The sequence below is a fragment of the Capsicum annuum genome, chromosome 2 (assembly GCF_002878395.1).
Source record: "Capsicum annuum cultivar UCD-10X-F1 chromosome 2, UCD10Xv1.1, whole genome shotgun sequence".
NCBI classification, from domain to species: Eukaryota; Viridiplantae; Streptophyta; class Magnoliopsida; order Solanales; family Solanaceae; genus Capsicum; species Capsicum annuum.
In genome coordinates this window covers 149,038,441-149,061,191 of record NC_061112.1, presented here as the reverse complement: position 1 = coordinate 149,061,191, position 22,751 = coordinate 149,038,441, and the positions used below count along the sequence as shown (strand labels likewise).

The 22,751-nt window shown below is 33.6% G+C and overlaps 1 protein-coding gene and 1 long non-coding RNA gene across 4 annotated transcripts; one reads left to right on the top strand and one right to left on the bottom strand.

Moving 5' to 3' along the window:
• Nucleotides 1-1,840: 1,840 nt before the first annotated feature.
• Nucleotides 1,841-6,541, bottom strand: LOC107861433 (nuclear transport factor 2). Of its 3 annotated transcripts, none has more exons than XM_016706771.2 (8): nt 6,387-6,541; nt 5,093-5,279; nt 4,052-4,349; nt 3,591-3,971; nt 3,152-3,273; nt 2,992-3,057; nt 2,513-2,576; nt 1,841-2,353 (listed from the first exon to the last, which is right to left on the bottom strand). In XM_016706771.2, exons 2-8 carry the CDS (start codon nt 5,276-5,278, stop codon nt 2,127-2,129), a joined length of 1,344 nt encoding a protein of 447 aa, XP_016562257.2. In that variant the 5' UTR covers nt 5,279; nt 6,387-6,541; the 3' UTR covers nt 1,841-2,126. The 3 variants fall into 3 exon arrangements, with proteins under 3 accessions (XP_016562257.2, XP_016562258.2, XP_016562261.2); XM_016706772.2 differs by lacking the exon at nt 6,387-6,541 and adding an exon at nt 6,244-6,379; XM_016706775.2 differs by lacking the exons at nt 5,093-5,279; nt 6,387-6,541 and adding an exon at nt 4,509-4,732.
• A 3,730-nt stretch (nt 6,542-10,271) lies between these two features.
• On the top strand, nt 10,272-17,400 carry LOC107860445. The gene is made up of 2 exons (XR_007052575.1): nt 10,272-10,814; nt 17,047-17,400. It is a non-coding gene; the product is annotated as an uncharacterized LOC107860445 (long non-coding RNA).
• Nucleotides 17,401-22,751: the final 5,351 nt, after the last annotated feature.

The following is a 22,751-nucleotide window of genomic DNA, read 5'->3' as shown; positions in this document are numbered from 1 at the left end:
TAATCAAAATTATATTTGTGCCAGATAAATTGGGACGGGACAAAAAAAGATATAAAGCAACATATATTATTTGAAAATGAAATAAAAAGTACTGTAAATAACAATAATTAACAAAAAATAAATAAAATTCACTGATTTCTGCTTTAGCTGCTTCAATCGTAATTTTAATGTATCACGCGTAATTAATTATTATAAGTCACTTATGTATTGAAAAGTTTATAATATTGAATCCATGATTTTACTATATCACCGATAATTAACTATTATAAGTTATTCATGTATTAAAAATAATTAATATTTAATTAAAAAAACATTTATGACATGTCTAAGTTGCTTCAATCGTGATTTTATTATATCACTCCTAATAAATTATTATAAGTTATTTATATATTAAAAAAATTAATAATATTTAACAAAATAAAGTAAAATAGACGTTTATGACATGTTTGTTTCAGCTGCTTCAACCATAGTTTTACTAAATATCACCCCTAATTAATTATTATAAATCATTTAAGTACTAAAAATTTAACAATATTTAATAAAAATAGAATAGATATAAAAATGATAAATTAAATCTTGATGTTTTAAATTAACTTGACGTCTTATATGAGGTTCACTTAAATTTTTCACAAGTACTTTTTATAGTAATTTCGCTATGTCACTTCTAATTAGTTGTTGTAAGTCATTTGAGACATTTATTCTTCGCTGCTTCAGTCGTGATTTTACTATATCACCCTTAATTATTTATTATGATCATTTAAGCATGGTGCCACATAAGTTGAAATAGAAAAAATATTATAATTCACAATGATAAAAAATTTAAATTATTTAAAATATAATTGGCTATCGTCAACACAAAACTCTGGACAGGGAGAGTAGCATATATTATTCAAAAATTACATAAAAAATATTATAAATTACAATAGTTAACAATTTAAAATATCTAAAAACAATTTAATATGTTATATATTTCAAAAAAATTACATGAAAAATACTAGAAATCACAATAATTAACAACTTAAAAAATTTAAAAGATATAAAATATTTGATCGACTCTTGAAATTATATTAGTGTCACTAAAATTGGAATAGAAGAAATGTATTATAAATCACAATAATTAAAAACTTAACTTATTTTTAAAATATAATTGACTATCAATGCCACAAAAATTTGAACAAGAATTGTAACGTATATTAAAATGACATATGTTGAACTCATGCTAAATTCTGATGAATCATAGAAAACGTATACAATCCTTATTAAAAAAGTTTATTTTAATATATCATGATTGAAAAGACAAATAAATATCTTAATATTGGACCCGTGCTGACACGGGTCATGCTCCTCTAGTCAAAACAATAAAAGCATATCGTTGTCTATGAATTTTTAACACTTAGGATCGTATGGTGTGAGGTATAAAAGATAAATAATTTTGAAATAAAATAAAGAATTATTTTATCTCATGTTTGGTTGGAGGTATTACTTAATATCGGGATAAGTTATCCTACCATTTACATAATTGTGATGGGATAAGTTATCCCATATGCATAATATAATGCATGGTGAGATAAGTTATTTTGGGTAATTTCGAAATAATTTATTCCGAAATTAATTATTTCGGGATAACTATTTCCCAGCCAAACGATCCTTAGTTATTCGAATGCCTAGATTAACCCAGTCCGAGGATGCAAATAATATGTCAGGTTATTGTAACGAAGACTCTTCCACTATACATGCCCATGCTCGTATGTTCTAGGTTTATATGATGATTTTCCTTTTTTCCTTCCTACGACTTTGCATTCAGTGTGATTCAGTGATCGGCTCTCCAAGATTCAATAGATAAAAGAAACCTAATGCACAAAGTCCTTTCTAATGTAAATAGAAAGAACATTTAAGTTACGCAAGTTTACACAGTTCTATCCCTGTAAAGCATAAAATTACCTACACAAGAAAATCTGTCAGAAAAAATGCTGGTACTTGTAGAAAGCGAAAAAGTAGAAATAAAATAAGGTTGATATCAAGTTCTAGTTATGTTTTTCGATCACTGCACAACTAAACTCTTCTGCTGCACAATGGCAACACAAAACTCGGTCAAAACTTGTCATCCAAAAATCTCTCCGGCCAAACTATGCTGAAGCAGGAATCTGGCTTAGGCCACCTCTCCCTCTTCCTTGTTGGTAACCTTCACCACCTCGTCCTCCTTGACTCCTGCCACGCCCTGAAATCTCACGTGCTCCGACAAAGTCATTTCTACCATAGCCTCGACCTTCACTAAAATTTCCACGGCCCCTGAAATTGTCATTTCGGTATCCTGCTCCTCTTCCTGAAGGGAAACGACCTCTCCCGCTACCAACTGCAATAGGATATTGAAAACCCACACATATCATTTAGGTTAATAAGTTGTGGTCCCAACAACAACAAAAAGAAGACCATGAGAAGAGATTGATGGCTAATTTCTTGATTGAAGTCGGTGTCTGACAGCTATTGGATATAATGGAGACATCTCACTGACCTCTAGTTGTAGTTCTCTTTATCTCAACATCAGCTTGAAGGCCTCCAATTGTAACTGGTGACGCCTGAACAAAAAAATTGGTACATGAAACCATGGAACTGAAAGGACGTAACAACAGCCATAATAACGCATATTTTTACATAAAAGAAAAAAAAATGGGGAAAAGAAAACACCTAATCCACCGAGGCATCAACATAGAGGATTATCACCAACATTAGATCTAGTCTACATATTTTACGATCTCACAAAAAAAAGTTTGGTTGGCTTTAAACCAAGTCCATAGTATTACCTAGTACTTGAATCTATAAATGCACATCAAAACTGGTCATCAAAGGCAAACTCATTACCTTAGAAATTTATCAAATAATACAATTACTACATCATCATTTCAAACTAGTTGGAATTGTCTATTGCAATCCTCTAAAATCATTCTATTCTTTTTAAGATGGCCCATCTTAAAAAGATTTGAGGGGACAAACCTGTATTGCACTGTTCATGGAGCTTGAATCTTCAAATTCGACAAACCCGAAGCAGAATCCTTGTTGCTGCAGAAGCGGGGAAATCAATAGATAGTGTTAAACATCTATAAAATTAAGCAGATGGGGAGGACAACGTGTAAAATATGCTTTCTGGACCAACCCTATTACTTCTGACTTGTACGCCTCCTTGCTTAATGGGTCCAAATCTCTTAAATTCAACCTCAAGCTGAGCAACAGTAACATTTAGAGGTAAATTGCGGACATAAATGGAGTGCCCTTCAGCTGGAAGAACCAAAAGTACGTAAAAATTAGACGGCACAACACTATTAATAAGATTGTAAGCAATAAGGAAAAGATAACCCAATTGATAAACCGTTAAATATGATTATGCAAATAGATCCAATGGCCCATAATATGAAGAAAACCTCAAACACTCGGCATTCCTTCACGTCCTAAAATCAAATATGGAAGTGATATCCTAATTTAGCAGACCGGTAGGATGCCTCACCTATGAAAGCAAGGAATGACATTTTTCCTGCAAGTGCAAGATTATTTTGATACTATACCTCCGTACTGAGCATCTTTAGATGGTACATTACCTCCAGAGGCAGTAGGAACTGATGATTCAGGAGCAGGAGCTTGCGCTACTGACTTAACAGGCTGCTTTCCAGCCCTTGCAGGAGCCAGTCTTGAATTAGAGGGTACATAGATTTTGGTGGGCAATTTCTTTGTTTCAGAACTTACAATTGATGCATAAGATTTCTTAGGAGCATCTTCTTGGGAAACCAAAGTATCTGGTTCTGCATTCTCAGAAGTACTGTTATCGTTAATATGGGATTCAGAACCCACCACAATCTCTCTTTCATCAGCAATGAGTCTCTCATCTTCCAAAGAATCATGAGCTACTTCCTTAATAATTTCACCTTCAGCATGAGAGCTAGGCTGTGTGTGATTCGGAGGCTCATGCACATGAACTTGTTCTAGAATCAAAACAAGAAAAGGCAAGTAAGCAATTTGAAAAGGAAAAAGAAAAGTTGTGGAATTAGACAAGACATCCAACCTGGAGCTGATGCCAAAGGCACGGGTACTACATCCTTGACCGCATTAACCGTTTCTGAGCTATTATCAATCTCATTTTGTTCTACAAACCTAAGAACATCATTTAAAACAAAGTACCCTTTGTCCTGTGGAGCAAGGAAAAACGTCTGGGTGAATTGCTTTCTCATGTTATCCTTTCCCGTTAAGTATCCAGTTACCAATACAGTCACCCCATCCTTATAGGACTGTTGTGCATCTGCAGTCTTTATCTCTGCCTTGTAGTTCTTGTAGCCTAATGAGCATATCATGTCATTGATACTCTGCTCCAACATAAAAAAATAGTGAAAAATCAGTAAGCATTGCGAGATAAGAAATCAATTAGTATCATTTTATATTGCAAACTTGCCATGATTATAAAAAGGGAAATAATAGAGATATCTGAACAAGGTGCAAGCTAGAAAATACGTAAAGCACTTCACCATTTGCATGGCTACTTCTCAAGGTAAAACTTTAGAGAAACGATAGTTGACAAATCTCTGAGAGAAAGACAAGTTTCTGGATGTTCATCAGAACATGAATCCCAAGATCATTTTGAACCGCATTAGAGTATTAGATGGAGTTCCAATTTTCTTGAACAAGAAATTTCTTGCAAATCATTTAAATGCCAGCTATAGAGCTCGAAAAATAACACCTTGGATATTTCAAGATATTGTAGAATTAACAGGTTTAGTGATATATTCATACATTTTAATAATTTCTGAAAGTGACTTGCAAAATGCAGAAGTCCAGTCATGAACCAAAGTCAAAGTTGTAAAAGTATTTGTAATTACATTACTCAAGGATTAGAGTCTAGAGTCATGTACGTAGTATGTCATTTGTCCAATTCTTGGTGCTTCCACATCCGGATGCAACTAGTTTTTCACCAATACCAGGTTATATTAGATTCAGCATTCTACAATCTATTAAGTCTTGTCTATGGAAAAATTCCCAAATGTGGCCCTCATTTATTGACAAAAGTTCTCTGGTATAGTAGAAGGAGAAAATCAATTGCAGTTGTACTCACTTTCATTGTTGTCACGGATGTCATCACGCCATTAGAATCTGGGCGACTTAAGACACTTGAATCCAGATAAAATCTGTATACTAACTCTGGCGAATGATGTTGAATTTGGTAATACTGCTCAACAAAAGCGTTTCCAATCACTTGTGCAGTAAGGGCAGAAAGTAGAGCTGTAGTTTCCATAGCCATTCTGTACCAAATTTAGCAAGACAATAGTCAGTAAAAGACCATCTCTGATGTGTAGTGCGCATAGGTAAAAAGTATCAGCTTGACAAAAATATGTAAGGATAACACGGAAAATATCACAAAGCATGTTCTTGTCAAAGGAAAAAGAAGCATAACATAGTAGTTCACAGTCGGAAATAATAATGCAGCACTACTAAGAAACTAATCAAGGATTGACGTTTCTAAAAGTTCTCTATATTTTCTACTGGCTTAACAATCTCGGATAGGGCTTTACAGTCCTTTAAATCATAGCGCGTTAAATGCCGGTACTAACATGACTATATCCCAAACTAATTGGTATGTCCTATATAGATCTTCTTAATCAATGAAAACTTCCATTCATGAAAAAAAAAAACCTTCTCAAAATACAGAACAAAAATGTGATGTAAAACCGTTGGTTTACAAATCAATAAAAACAAAAGAACCAGTAGTAGCATTGAGGATGAGTGGCGCTATACGGTTAACCTAGCTTATAAGGTATGGGTTCACGTGAACACAATAGCTTTTATTCCAACCCTATATTGGTAATAAGAAATTCACAAAATATATATAAATATCTAACTGAGAACCAAGTTATTATCACATATTAATTTGAGGTTATTATATGAATTCATAAACTTCAAATTCTAGATCCGTCTCTGTGTCTCTGTACACAACATCAACAGTTCTGACAAATCATAGTGTTACTACGACCTAAAGTCTCATACTTTTCTTCATTTTATTAATCAACAGATCTGCCTTCAGTTGTCAACCTACAAAGCCTTCTCTCAATATACAAAACCAAACAGTCACCAACAACTTCTAGAAACATTGAATCAATCTATAATTCTCAACATTTTGAATATGATTAATTCAAATCAACGTTCAAAAAACTAATAATTAATGATATAAGGTTGGACATTGATCATGATTAATAAATGGGCGCTGACCAGGAGGAAACAGCGCGAATATTGAACTAGGAAAAAGAGAAAATTGTGATGAGAGCCAGTTGTAGATTAGTTAATAGTCCCATTATAAAATAGAAAGGGAAACAGTTAAAGAATAATTAAACAAATTGAGGAAGAAAATTTACCTGAAAGAGGAGGACAAATTTTGTAGATTTGAGTGAGTGATTATTCTGACGTAAGCGTCGAAAAGAGAAACAAACGTGTGTTGAAAGGGACTGACAATTAATTAAGCCTACGCTACTTGGCATTTTTTTTTAAAACCAAAAGACGGAACGCTTAAACTTAAATAGTGAAACGATGTGACCTTTCAACCTAAGATTTCCTTTTTCTACTCTAATTAGGAAAGAACTCATTTTCTTATTTTTCCTTTTAGGATAGACTCTCTAAGGGTGTACATAGGTCGGGTTGGTTCGATTTTTCATTAAAATATAACCAAACCAACAATGTAGATTTTCTAAATCTATAAATTAAATCAAACCAATATACAATTAGTTTTTATATTTCGGTTTTAACCTAGTTTTTTCGATTTTTTCAATTTTTCGATTTTTTTCTCGATTTGTTTACAATTATAATGTGATTGAAGAAAAAATTAAATATTTTCACGAAAAAAAATGAAAAAAAAAACAATGGTCATAGAGTAGTTCCAATTAAAATTAAGTTAGCAAATTATTAAGACGTTTAAACTACTATCTCTCAGAGTAATATTATGTGGATACTCAGTGGTTCAATTTGTAAGTCACTAGTCACAATAGCTTGTCTGGAAGTTTCCTTCACATAAAATGTGAGCATAAAGAAGAATGAAGAATTGGAGACAACTTATTAAAAATTTAACTCCATAAAATAATTAACTATAACATAATTCCACAAGAAAGAAGAGAAAGAAGAGAAACAAACCCAAATAAAAACTTGACGAATGAGGAGAATGAGAAAAGTAAGATGAGGAAATAATGAGAACTCTTAAAAAACTTGGAAAGTAAAATGTAAAGTGAAGCAATTGAAGAGTTATAGGTTTTTATATTAATATTGGGTTTTGTATTAATCTGTTACTATTGGATAAATATTAGGGAAAAAGACAGCAATAGCACCTAAAACTAAAATAATATCATAAAAATAGCACTCAAAATTAAATACCTTATAAATAGCTACAAACTAATTTCACTAGCTAACCTTCACTGTCATACGCTTAAACATAATCGAAAATGTCGTTAAAGTAACTTTCTCTTTCTTTCTTTCCTTTTCATTTACAATTTCCTTTCCATTCAAACTCCCAAACCTCCATTCTTTTACATTTTTCGATATTTCAATTAATTTTTCTTATTCCATAAATTTTGTATAAAATCTTCAAAAATCTACATTCAATTAGCTTCCTATAATTTTTTCTCATTGTAAATTTGCTCAAAATTGATACAAAATAATGGCTTCAACTTCAGTTTTAGTTTCAATAATGATAAAATACGGAGGTCAGTGGATATCTGATGTTGAATTTAAGCGTATCAATGTGGTATAAAAAAGTATCAACTGAGTATAGGGATTGCATGTACATGCAAAGAATTTCCTCTTTTTTTTTTAAAAAGTATATCAATGAAGTATAAAAGTGTATCAATGTGACATAAAAATGTATTAAATGGGTATAAAGACTGTATATGCATCCATAGGTTCCCCTTGTGTATCAATGTGGTATAAAAGTGTATCAAACTAGTATAAAAGAGTATCAATTGGGTATAGAGACTGTATGTGCATGCAAAGGTTCCCCTTCTCTCTTTTAAAAATCTGTATCAATCTAGTATAAAATAGTATCTATTGGCATATTCTTTTTTTTTTTATCTTTACATGCATCAAAACATCTCCGATTCACCGTGATTGAGTCAGCCTCTAAGAAGAACATCTCCGACTAACCGTGATTGAATCAGCCTCTGAGAAGAACATGGACTAAGACATGGCTTTTCTCTTACCTTGAGACCTCATTATTTTATTTTTTTTCTTCTTCAAGTTTAAATAACTATGACATTGCTTTAAGTACAAACCTGTATGTAATGATTCCGTAAAGTAATCATCATTAACAACAAATTTGAGGTCAAAATTGACCGCTTTACCCGTTAATTTTAACTTTTCTTTATTTCCTATTTCTGGCTTCATGTCCATAGTTTTCAATGCTCCAATGCAAGAAACAACAAATCAATTTTTGATATTGATCATAAAATACAATAGATTGATCGATGCATAATAAAGGAGAAAAAAAAAGATTTGAGAAAGTATATTTAGAAAAGAAAAGTGATTTAAGAGTAACAACTATAAAGAACATTTAATTTTCTTAATCGTGTAAGGAGAATGGTTTTGAGCCAAGTGGCTAAAGAAAAGAAATAAATTGGGCCGACTGACTTCAATTGTCCATATTTTCATAGTGTGGACCCAAGAATATATATCTATTTTCTGATTATAAAAAAATTATAAAAGTAATTAGAAAGTAGATTATAAGTAATATCTTTTTACGTATAAAAAATTAAAATTATATATATATTATGTCGGTTCGGTTTAGGTTCGGTTTGATTTTATATTTGCTAATACCAAACCAAACCAAGAATGATCGATTTTTTTTTTGAACACCAAATCAATCAAACCAAACCATAAGTCGATTTTTTTCCTCGATTTGATTTGACTTAACGGTTCGGTTTGTACACCCGTAGTCTTCTCTTTGGAAAATACTACTCCTCCTCCTTAATATTGCCGTGTCTTGTCAATATCTAATATATTCTTTGAAAAAGTAATTAAATATTAGGTAGGTTTGATGACTTGAAAAGGAAAGAAAATAGGGATTTTTGTTGAGATTTCCGTACTGTCTAACAAAGTAGGATTGAATTTTCACTATTTAATGCTACGTGGATATTGATTTCTGCATATGAAACTAATAGTTTTCTGGCCATGAAATAATAGTTTCTATTGATAGTTCCTATTGATATTTAAATTATTGGATAGTAGATAGGTGTGCTTTGGATAGCCTTACTAGTAGTCGTAGGAGGGTTGGGGTGAAGGGTTTCGTTCGATTTGATAGTGTAGAGTACTACTTTGTGAATGTTATTTTCTGTTATTCCATGTTTGTTTCATGTTTTATTTCGAATTTGTTTGCTGTTTTTGGTCCTAAGCCGAAGATCTGTCGGAAATAGTCTCTCTACTTCTTTGAAGGTAGTGGTATGGACTGCGTACATTTTACCCTCTTCAGATTTCACTGTGTAAGAATACATTGTGTATGTTGTTGTCATAGAAAGTTCAAACTTTTCTTTTTTTTTTTTAAAAGATGTTTGTTAATTGTTATAACCACGATAATAATATATTCAATGTATGCAAACTTCTTTGATAGACCTCCAACCCAAGAGATAAATAGTGCAGAACATCCAAAAAAGAAAGTATCAAAATATAATAAATAATCGATAGTAACAAAAGCAACATATAGTAAGAAGACAACAAGTATTAAATAAGGATGAACAACAATTACTACCAACCTGCACCCTTGTGGTGTGGCTTACTGGTTGGGGGGTTGAAAACCCACCACAGCTACCTGGGATCGATTCCCAGGTAGGGCCTTTGAGTCGAGCCTATCGGGCTTGCCTAGTGCGGTTAAAAATCCCTGATGTTACTTGCAGGCTGTGCACAGGGGGTTTACGAAATTTTCAAAAAAAATTAAAAAAATTACTACCAACCTTCTTACATATGTTCTCTACAACCTACCGTCTAAAATTATGTCCTTAGCAAGGTAAGATCATATCACGTGTCATTTAATATCCTCTCCTTATTACTTCTTCAATTTACTCTCTTGTTATATATTATCCGATGTTCGATACCCACATTAAAATTTAACTAATTCAAATTTGCATTGCGTAGAATTCATTCGGAGGGAAGTGCTCCAGGGCTCGAATTGAAACCTCTAGTCAAGAAATGAATAACCCCATCCACTGGACCAGATGACATCTTTTGGTTATGTTATAAGAAGGTTTGATTAACCCAAAAAGAGAAAAAGGCCAGAGAGAAAAAGAAGCATGGAAACCGGGAAAGGCCATTTAGGCCCAAAGATCCAGCCCAACCCAAATTAGTCTCCCCTCCTGAAACCAAAAAATCCAAGGGATCTTCACCAATCAAACAAACAGATCCCCAAAATCAGCACATCAAATTTCATCAATGGCGTCGCCAGGCAAATCGATGATTCAAACCCTAAAGCGGTTCATGAAGAAGCCATGGGAGTTCACTGGTCCCCAAACAAGTCCCGAGTATTTAGATTCTATACCCAAAGCAACGGAGTACAGAGTCTTCTCTCCTGCCACTCCCAAATTTCAGGCCATTGTCCCTACGTCCAATCCCGAAACGGTTTTCGATATCAAGTATCACACTCGTGATCAGAGGCGTAATCGCCCTCCAATCAAGCGCACCTTTCTCAACAAAGCTGATGTTGAGAAGATGAGGATGGAGTATAAGTTTGACGTTAATGATTTTCCTAAGCCCTATTTGACTGCTAAGGTTGTTGAGGATGATAATGCTATTGGTGGTGGCTACCAGAAATAAAGGTATTATTTTTTTCAAAAAAATTAGGGGAAATGGGGGAGGTGATTGCAGAGAGGGGAATCAAACTCTCGACAACAAGGTGAAAGTTTATGTAGCCAACTAAATTGAGCTACTAAGATTCCCTGAAATGAAGGTGTTGGGATTGGATTTTAGGGGTTTTCTTATATCCGTTTAATTATTTGTCATTGTTGGAGATTGAGTTTGTTATTTGAACAATGAGTTTGTTATTTGAACAATCAATTAATTAATTGTAACCTTGTATGCCTTTGTTATCATTGCTTTTGGATTATGTGCTATTTGGACTCATTTCATTCCGATACTGATACTTAGTTTGCTTTTAAGGTACATTTAGAGTTCTCTAAAGTTTGCATTGTTTCATGTAGATCGTTATTTAAGATGGATGGTGTTCTGATATATGAGGAATTTAGAGCTTCTCTCCAATCAGAGTTGTTAGAGCTTGGTAGATAGTTCTTTGGTTTGTTTCAGTAAAGGAGTGGAGACGTGTAATCTGAAGATGCAGTATATCGTCTCACTCTATAGTGCGGTTGGTTTGGAGGAAAATGTTCCTTTTTCAGGGGAAAACACTTCTACATCAGTGTTTGCTTGATTATGAAAGTATGGAAGGTCCTACAAGGTGTAGGATGGAAGGAGGGTTGTGTTTTTGTGATATTTTTGAGTACTAGATGTCGAAGACAATGCTTAAATTGAAACAAGTGATATCAAGTAAGAGTTAAATTATTTTTGGGAAGGAAAATGAATTCCATTTGATGTTTTAAGCACTTGACGAGATTTTACCCCTTCCCTCCCTCTCCTAGTGGCAGATAAAATGGTGTGTAGTGGAAACTTTAGTAGTGGTCTATAATGAGAATGCCGATTGTAGGTTACAGAAATATGTTTTTTTAGGGCTAAATTGAAATTTGATTTAAAAGGAAGAACTGCTTAGCTAGGTTTGTGCAATCTGAGCAATATGCTTTCCAGGGAAATCTGTTGGGAGTCCATCTGATGAAACACGAGGTAAATCAACACATAGCCTAAGATATGAAAGAGATATGCTATTCTATTATAAAACTTTAAGAATCGTGAGGGGTCAAGTCCCTCTCAAAAAGACTGTCTCACTCCCCAACTATTTATCCAACCCCCTTCCCTTAGCGGTTCCAAATTTCTTATTTTTCCATTCACTCTTATCTTTTTAGAAATAGATTTTTCCATTTTAAAGTAGAAAAGAAAGATGACAGACCAAATAGTGGTATAAAATATGCCAAACTTTGCATGTTATGTTTAACTAAAAGGAGTTTCTTCCTTTCCTTACCTAAGACCCTGTAGTTGCTGCTCCTATCCCTCTCTGCGTTTGCGCATCTGTAGTTAGTGGCGCCTTCCATCTACTGAATGGTTGCTCCTTACTGATAACCTTTTCATTGCCTCTCATTTGCTCTGCCTTCCACATTGAGCTACTGTTGCCTCCTTTTTGGATCTTACATGTGAAGGTGGCTTCCGTCCTTGCTGCCGTTTCCAAAACTTAACTTTTGATGGAACCCCCCACCCCCTGGTCACGAGCACATTTGACCCCTGTTCAAGGTTTTCTTCTTTTTCCTTTTCTAGTGTCCTCCCCTCTGCGATTGTCCCTTTTGCGAATTGGCAGCAAACCCCTAGTCCCAACCGTTTTATAAGTCTCAAGTCTTCTCCTTTTCCCTTTTTACAGGCGAAAACACCATATTACAGTTGATAATAATGGTCTTAGTGTTACCCAATTGAACATTCTGTTCAAAATTGACTCGACTGGTGCTTTTAACAGAGAAATAATGTGTGCTTACGAATCCTCGTGTGATAGAAAGACTTAAAATTGCAAAATTGGCCTCATCTTTAGTATCACACTATCACTTAATATCTACCCCAAACAGCACTAGTTGACAAGGTTTTGGAATGCGATTAGCTTAATTTCATTCTTTTTTCCTATAATCTATTTAGGTATTGACTAGTTTGATGTTATATTTGCATTTTTCTTCTTCTTTTGTCTTAAAGCACCAGTTCGTCTCTGAGCATGAATTAGCAATCACATTTCTTTGTTTGCTGGGTCGAACAAGAAGATTCAGGTGGGTCAATAGGTAGTAGGGAGAGGGGTTTGTCAAAATGATGGTTTGTTGTTCTAATCAGCCTTCCTAACCTATTGAGAACTGCATAGAAAGTAAAGTCTTTTTTTGCTTCCTTTTGATCACACCAAACAACATATAGGGGGACTATCGGAAACAGCCTTTCTACTTCTTTAGAGGTAGAGGTATGGACTGCGTACATCTTACCCTCCCCAGACCTCTTTATGTGGGAATACACTGGGTTTGTTGTTGTTGCCTTTCAAGAAGATGGTTATTGGCAAAGAATAGTATGGCTTAGAGCCTTGATGAAGACACTGAAACACATTAAGTGAGGCAAGCGCTCCACATGTTTTCCGCCTTGTTTTAAGGCTTAAGCGCTCCTTTGACAACATTGGGTTAGTTAAACAATTAATCTTGATGTATCTTTCTAACATGTAACTTTTTGTCAAACACATCCATCAATAATAATATTATAGTTGACATGGCAACTATCATTCTGATGAGATTTATAATTTGTTGCACTTTAGCTTAGGTCAAGTTGACTCTAATCTTATGTGTAGAAAGGAAGACAATTATGGAATCACAAGCTCTTAAATCTAATGAAATAAGGTGTTTCATTGCTGGCATCAAGAATGTGCAGTGTTACAAAAACAAGTAGATTTTGGCTGCAATAACTAAGAAACCAAAAATGGGTAAAAGTTTAGTTTGTTGAGACAATTCAGTTTCATGCCAACAGGGTACATAAATTTTCATATTTTAAACTTGATCACTTTTGATTTCATCAAGGTGGTTGCATCTTGATCACTTTGTATATGTAAATATAGTAATGTTCTTCAACTTCTGTTGATACTATTCTTGATTAAAGTAGTCATCTAGATCTTTAAGGTACTTAGAGTTATAAAATAACAATTGGTTTGAGATGATGACCTGTTAGAACCGTGATAGGGTCTTTGTTATGGGATTGTGGTGCTATTTGATTTGTATAACTTATCTGAGAAATTTCCATGCTATTTCGTTTTACAGCTAGTCTCTTAGCTCTAGGTGATGATGAAAGAGCAAACTAGCTGAGAGTATGTCTATAATCCATGCTAGGCGGTGCTCTTATGTTAAGGCAAGCAATGCGTGTGTGTGAGTGATTTTAGGCCCCCAAGCCCTAAAATCTACTGTCCTTTTAGTTGTGTAAATGAGCTAAGGGCTCATTTGTTTGCACTTAATGGAGGTCTGAATCTGAATAGTTCAGACTTTAGACCATTAAGTGCATTTGTTTTTTATTAAGATTTTAGCTCTTAATAGGTCTGAATAGGTCTTAATCATTCAGATCTAGAATCAAGTCTTAATAGGTATTCTGGTGTTGAATAATATTCACTGTCAATCTATTCATAATCATCAGTCACCACCTCTGCCACCACCCACCACCACCACAACCACCTCCACCATCACAACCACCATCGACAACAAATATCGCTACCAACCACAATTGTCAACCGTTACCACACCTACTGTTTCTATTATTCTAATTATATTTCACATCACCATCGTCGTCAGCAACACCTCCATCAACAACCACTACCGGTCAATCCCTACTATCGACCAACCCATCTATCACAACTAGCACCACCACTAACTACCACTAATACATCACAACCTCCACACATTCTTCGGCGGCCACCACCATTGTCACTAGTAACGCCACCTCGACCATCACTTCAATCACTATCATCGCTACAATTTATCTCTACTAAAACCTATCTCCACCATCACAACTAACAATATCTCCAACTAGCACCAACACATCATCAACCATCATTCATTCATTTTTCAGTCATCACAATCAACACCTCCAAGTACTAACATCAAGCAACTTCACATCAAAACCACCACCACCACTATCAACCACCACCATCATAACAGTCACTACAATACCAACCATCACAACTATAACCACTAACATTACTAATAACTAACATCAATCATTGTCACCGCAATCACCATTATAAACCATCTCCACTATCACTAATAAACATAAATATTTTTTCCAATTAAATAATAATTTTGTTGTATTAAATTACATACTGTTCTGATATATAATTAATTTTTTATTTGAATTGTATTTTTTATTTTAGTATATATACAAATAAATTTTCTTGTACATTCAGATGTTGAAAAACAAACAGTCTTAATCATTCAGTTTTCAAATCCAGAGACAACATCTTAATCATTCAGACGTGTATTCAGATTCAGACGTTTGGATCTTAAAAAAAAAACAAATGCAGCCTAAGCCAAGCCTAACATTAGCTAGGTTCAGCTTAAGTTGGTGCATTGAGAGAGGACCTCAAGGTTGGGTGGAGCTTAATCAAGCCCGAGCTTGAGACTATCAGTTTTTCTTTTAATAACCGTGGTGTCTGCGCGAGCTTGCATGCATCTTGACAATCAGGTCTTTACACTTTACTGAGCTAAATACTGGCTCTACGGGTTTGGTTAACTTTTACAGCAGACAATTAGATAACTTTTACCAATCCGAACTAGAAATGGTAAAAATTATGAGAACAGCCCTAATAAAAACAATCCTACAACAAACTTGATATCTGTTTCTGGTAGGAGGTGGCAGGTATCTTGTGGATTTAGTCGAGGTGCGCGAAAGCTAGTCCGTACACCACGGTTAATAATAATAAAATAATCCTACAACTCTCATGAATGTAATAATCAGAAAAGAGCGAAAATAGCTGAATTCTACAAAGTTTTAACATATCCTCAAAGCTTCAAACAACAGAAAAAACAAAAATTAATGCAATGCATCTTATGTTGAAATAAGACTCGGGATTTGTTGCATTTGCCTGCAATCTGAGTTCAAGAGATAAATAAGGGATGCCGGATACTCTTTGCATCTGCTTGATGCTGGTTATGAAACAACTTACTTCAAAAAAAGAGAAAAGAGATATAAGGGATGCCGGAAATGAGTAGGTCTGTTTACGCAGTTAGCATAGATATAGAGACAAGTGGGAAAGGATAAAGGTATGCTGGAGAGAGGTTTTTCTCTAGTAGGCGTTCTACCTATTTATATATTGGATTTATATACAGGTTCCCACATCAACAAAATTATTTACCTTATCACAAAAATATGCTGGAGAGACTTTGATAGTAAGGAACAACACTAAGAGAAGGGGAAGAGGTAGCCTACTGGTAATATGACCTTTTCAATAAAAGAGAGGCGGTCTACTGGTAAATGAGGAAAAAAACTGAAGAAGAGGACTGCGTGGTCTAAACCCGATTAAGTAGGTAGGCTCTCTCAACCTCACAAAGGTAGGGGTAATGTCTGCGTACATCCTAGCCTCTCCAGACCCACTTATGGGATTACACTGGTGTTTGTTGTTGTTACTTGTTTGTTGCTTTTCAAGTGTGTGTCTAACGAACCAGTTACTTGGAACTCAAGCTTGGTATGTTTGCTACTCAAGCAGGCTCGAACTAGACTTGGACTTGAAAAGTCACAATTGGATTGGTCATGACTGAGCCAAGGCTTGAGCAGTGATTGAGCTTGCAACACAAAGTCTTGATGAACTTTAAGCCCACCATATATCTTGGGACAATCATAAAAAAGAAATGAAGTCGGTTCTTCTTTTGCAAGAATAAGTACACAGCCTTGGTGTAATTGGTAAAGTTGCTTTCATGTGACCAAGAGGTCACGGGTTCAACCCGTGGAAACAGCCTCTTGCAGAAATACAGGGTAAGGCTGCGTGCAATAAACCCTTGTGGTTCGGTCCTTCCCCAGAGCTTGTACATAGCGCAGAAGCTTTAGTGTACCAAGCTGCCCCCATTTTTTTCCTATTAAAAAATATAAGAAAATACAAGGCAACTTTCTGAAATTCCATAAAATTTAAGCTCCGTGTGCATTTTACAGCGACACCTTTCTTTCCATAAAGGATGAGCAATTGCCCGTAAAAATATCACTGCAGAGCAGGTAACTAGAAACAAAAAAGTGTTGGCTGTTGTGGCTACTCCGGCAAAATGGAAAAGAGTAGCATCTCTGTTTTTTTTCTCTTCTTTACAAACCTATTTCTGTTTTCTTTGTTCTTCTTGAAGAATTCAATTTTGTTAGCTGTGTGCTGATATATCACATAATTTGTAACCACTTGAACTCTCTCTGTACCAGGCTGTGTATTTGCGGCGAAGACTCCAGTTGCTGTCAATAATCGCAGCTGATGATGTTTGCAGTGTCAACCAAGTGTATTGCAAATGTACTCCCTTTTTTTAACATGTTGAGATATATATTCTTGGAGCAATTTGGTTTTAAAGTGAAAAGTTTCACCCATTGAATAATTTTGTCCATTTAGCTTATGCAGATTGTTCCCTGCCTTGTGTTTGAAAGGGCAAAGTTAGTCGAACGCAACATCTGATTAGCTATATAGTATGATTCTGATTTCCCAAAGTTTATGGTGTTGAAGATTTGTTTCATATCTTACTATGGAGTTCAAGAAAATAATAAAATAAATTTTAGATGTGACTACTGAAATTGTTCATAGTTATTTGGACCTTTTATCTCTGGAATCGACTCAATACTTTCCCTGCCAAGAAACTTGTTCTTGATTCCCCATAATTAGACAAGAGAGCATGAGAATTTTATACTTTGTTAGTTTTCCAAATGTAAAATAAAGCCAATTCCGTTGTTCCTAATGTGGAAGCACGCTTTGTTGTTGGAGTTCACTCTACATAGCAGTAGCCTCAGCTAACTCCTCCTTGAGTTGTGTTTGTGCCAACGACTTTATGATCTTTTATTTCATCACTTAATTACTAACTCTAAACTACTTCTAATGCGAATCAATTACTAAAAGCTTATTTGTTAGTCCTCACCTAAATACACTTGCATTTTTCACCAATACAAGCAACTAGGCGTTATTCGTACCTTGTTCGAATAGTCTTAACGTTATTATTGGAATACTTGAATGGACAACTTCTCCTTGGTCCAATTATAGGAAAAGACAAGACAGGCAAGAAAGAGGAGATAATAAAGTGATTTACAAAAGCAAATAGTTACCTATGAGTATTGTGGTATGAACAGGAACATAATAAGAAAGCTGAGTGTTTTTTTATGTTAGAAGGAATAATAGTACTTGTACGGCAGTTGCGCATGCCTCAAAAATCTAACAAACATATTGTTTCATATTTCACATCATAACCCAATTTGGAAATGAGGCAGCACTTTACTTTACCCTCAAGTAAACAAAACTCTTTTCGTACAAATCCAACTATCAAATGTTTCAATAATTATACATTTCTAGGGCTATATCATGTCTTTCCATAAAGGGGTGCTAGTGTGCTTTATTGAATCCATGAAAACCTATAGGAAAAAAGAGAGCCCCCTTTTCAAGTTACTAATGATTGGCTTATATTTGTTTGATCAAGCTGAAATCGCCTCTTCTTTAAATTGCAGACTTTGTATACTACATACTATGTTAGTATTAGTTTTCCCCTTATGATGATATTGTCTGGATCAATTTGTGCCACTTCGTCTAGTTTTACCTATTATTTACTACCTTTCATTACTAGCACAAGTATCGGATAACTTTATTCACCACGGAGAAAAAACTTATCTACTACTTAGTATTTTTGACTTCGTACTAGTATTAGTATTAGTATTAGTATTTCCTTTAGCTTCTCTTGATCCTGTAATGTATGAATTTATGTCCATAATGTGGCGGAACCATGAATTTAAATAATTTTTCCTCTTATAAAAGGTACTATAAGAATTTCAACACTTGATATCCCAATTTGCAACATAAAGTAATTTCCAGCAGTCTGTCATATATCACACTTTATATACATGAAAAAATTAAAATTAAATTAATCCTATTTACGCAATGTAATGTACTTTACCCCGGCATCCAACTGAACTGTACTCAATGTGTAAGCATCGATCTAAGTTTTTAAATTTTGTCTTATCTTTATATGTGGTCATCTTCATAATAGATACTGTGAGTTGTGCAGAGTAATTTAATTTCGTCCCTTTTTAGTCAGTGAAAAGAAACCGTAAAAACGAAGAAGAGGGTGATGGATCAAACTGAGATTGAATGCATAGTGTCAGTAGCAGTGAATAATGCAAAATAAAGCACAGAAAGTGAACTACTGCTACTGCTTTTCTCTCTTGTCTTGGTATCTCCAGACATCGTATTTAAGACCTTTTGTCTTTCTTCATAATTAAAAAAAATAGTAGAACATTAACAGTAGCGGATCTAGGATTTAGGGGTTGTGGGCGCTCGAGAGGTTCAAACACACATATTGACACATAAAGCTTGAAAATTCCACTTAAAAATCAAAGCACGCAGCTATATTCTGGATTTTAAGGATACTTTTTTCCTTCCTATCCATTTTTTGTATAATTATACCTATATGATGATTAGATTTAATGGGTGCCGGAGCACCAGATTTTTGTACCTAGGTCAGCCCATGAGTGTTAAGAACTAATAGTATTGCCTATTACTATCTTGTATGATATTTTGTCATTTGAGAACGAGCTTAAATGGATCTAGTATAGCTTAAATTATCAGTGAGGATTCAAATAGTTAAATTTGAACTCGTTGAAATTAAGGCTTTATATAACATGGTTTGAATGATTGAATCTGCATGGAGTATATATGAAAGAAAAAGGACTTTGGAGAAAATATGAATTTGGTTCTTGTGTCAATCTTCACAGTATATATTAATTAGCTCGGAGCTTTTGATTTTCTTTTTTGTTTCATCAATTATATAAGAAGATCCATTTTATAGCTTAAACCTAGCTACATACACCACCATCAGTGTGATTTTTATATAACTAGCTAGGTCCTTTTAGGAGTTTTGGATTTCTTCAAAATGCAACTTACTGAATTTTTAATACAAATATAAAGATTGGATGAAAATTATTGAGTTCTTGTCAAATTCGTTAGCTAGAAGTTGTAGCTCCACCACTTGGCTTCATGATATATGTCAACAATAATAAGATATCTCACTTTCATAAAATTATACTTTTTGGCCTTAGGAAAAATTGATACTGAATGTATATCCTTTAAATGAGCTGATTTTTATTTTTGCCGTTCAAACAGTCAAACTCATGCCTAGGACATATGTGTCCTTTAGAAATTGTAAGTCATGCTCGAACATAACTTATGAGATATTATGGTACGACAATATAAATTTATAACTCATTTTCTTTTTTGGGTTATGAGAAACATAAATTAAAGTCCAAACACAAAAAAGGGCCAAGGAGCAAATGACTCTCCCACTTTTGCAAAGAAGATTATTTTGTTCTGAGGCATTTCATTTACAGACATTGGATGGTTTTCCCAGAAACCTAGATATGACTAAAATGACTGGGAATAAATTTTATTAAGTCTTCCTTCATATGGGTTGTTTAACTAATTAATCGTCGAAAGGGAAATATGCCTGACCACAATGTTTTCTGATTGAAGTCAGAAATGGAAACAATTTCCTTTCTCTGGACATGTTTGATCATTAAAGCAATTCTTTTGGATGCTTTCAATCAGGTGATTTTTTTTTAACCTACTGGCATGCACAGTCATGAGATGAGAATGCTACATAAAAATAAAATATTTCTTTCCTTAAGTATAGCAATTGCATAGTACTATGATAGTTAAGGCAATGGTGACATATATATCAAATACGTACCGTCCTAATTTACGTGGCATAATATTATTAATCGCTGGTTTTTAACGTCTTAGATTGTAAATTTTTGTGACTTATAGTACTTTTTATATAGCGTCTAAATTTGTAAAACTTGTTTTAAGACATTTGAATGTTTTTATGTCAAATTCACACTGATAATTTGATTATCGTGTCACATAAAATGGAATGGGAGAAGTAAATTTTGTTGAGAATTACTTGGTTTGGATTGGAGTAAACCTTACGCGAAGATAAATATTTCCTTGTTAGAACTAATCAAACCACATAACCTTTTACAAAGTGATCAAGAAATTAGCTGTTATATATGGTTCCTTTTTCCCAGCCTTCATTCATATGTAAACTATTTGACTTTTTGTTCCTTAATTACTAGCCTCGCCCTCAGCAGGAAAAGTCTTAATTATTGATTTTTTTTTTCTTCTTTTTGGCAACAAAAGATAGTTCTTTGAACTACATATATGTCCATAAGCAACTTTGTTCCCCATCCTATAGATATGCTTAATACTAGGTTACTCAACTTTCAATCAAATATGATATGCGAGTATTCAATTTCTCACTAGAAAATTGACGCAAGTTTATATTTCATTAGAGTCAAACATCACTTTCTAGTAAAAATAGTTGCTAACGTTCTGTCAATTTCAATTTCCTCCGACAATGCTTTCTCTCGTCACAACAGACTTTTCTAGTGTGTTTACATTTCTTATATGATTTCGCACAGAACGCATTCAAAGAATAACTATGAATTTTCCTGAAGTTTCGTAATGTATCCTGTCCTTTTAATTTCCATATTATCCAATGTAAGTCTAAAATTGATCCGTATCATTGTTGCTAGCCTGCTAGGCTGGCTGGCGCATGCCTATAATACATGTGTACTTCTAATTTTGCATTGACAAGTTGGCCCATTAATTTTTAGTCGTTAAAAGTTTGGCCAGTGTGATCACTTTTAGTTTGATTTTGGCCTGCAGCCCTATACATATATATATATATATATTTATCATCATGGATACTGAAAACTACAAATAACTAAAGGTCAAGAAGAAAAGAAAAGTCGAATACGGAATCGAATTCATTTGGTACATATAATATATGATGCATATGAGAAAGGTGCAGAAAAGGATTTCAACATTATTTTTATTATAGGGCCGGGACGGTGGAACTTGCGGCTGTGGATCCATCCAAAATTCAATTACTCAATCGTCAACGTCTATGCGTCTTATTGAGCTTGCAGTTTAAAAAAAATAAGAACATAATTAAATTTTGAGATTTTAAATTATAAATACGTGTAATACAATAAAATGTCTCTTATATTTTATCTAAGAAGTTATATATAAAAAAATTACTCTAAATATAGTAAATATTTTTTTTAATAAAAAAAGAAAATATGACATAAATTGAAATGGAGGAGTAATTATATACTCTATTCAACTGGATGATGAGTATCTGCGAATGTGTCTTTGGGGCCATCATTGATCTGGCAACTATAAATCACGTCTGCAACGAACCGTAGCTTGCCTTCAATATAATCAAATGGCTTATCTGCCTCTTTTTAATTACTTATATTCCTAGCTACTCCTAGTTTCTTATTGATGTTTGTTCCCCACCTCTTAATTCCCTCTTAATACTGCAGAGCTAACAAACAATTTTTTATTTTTTTTGAAGTTTTCTAACGTAAATATACGATATTTGTCTCAATTTATATGCCACTATTTAAGTTGACATAATTTTTTTTTTAATTTTTTTTTTTTTTTTTTTTTTGAAATCTTTGATTTAAAACAAATTATTTTTGAAATTTTTAATTTAATTTTTTTTTAGATTCTTATATGACTTAATATAAATTGTTTCATCAACAATAAAGTGATTATTTATTAAAGATTAAACTATTTTTAATTATAGAAAACAACGTTTCTTTTTTAGACACACACAAAAATATCACATACATTGGAATAGAAAGTGTGGTACTTCTCTTAGAAATTATTTTTAACAGAACCCTACTTTTCTTACCTTCTCGTACTTTCCTTTTATCATAAAATATTTTCAACCAAGTTAAATATCCTCTCAATATATTATTATATTTCGTTTTAGTTTATGTCTCTAACTTTTTTTTTAGTTTGTCCTAAATAAAACTTTATAACATGTTTTAGACCATAAATTTCATAACTTATTCATTTTTTCTTAAATTTCGTA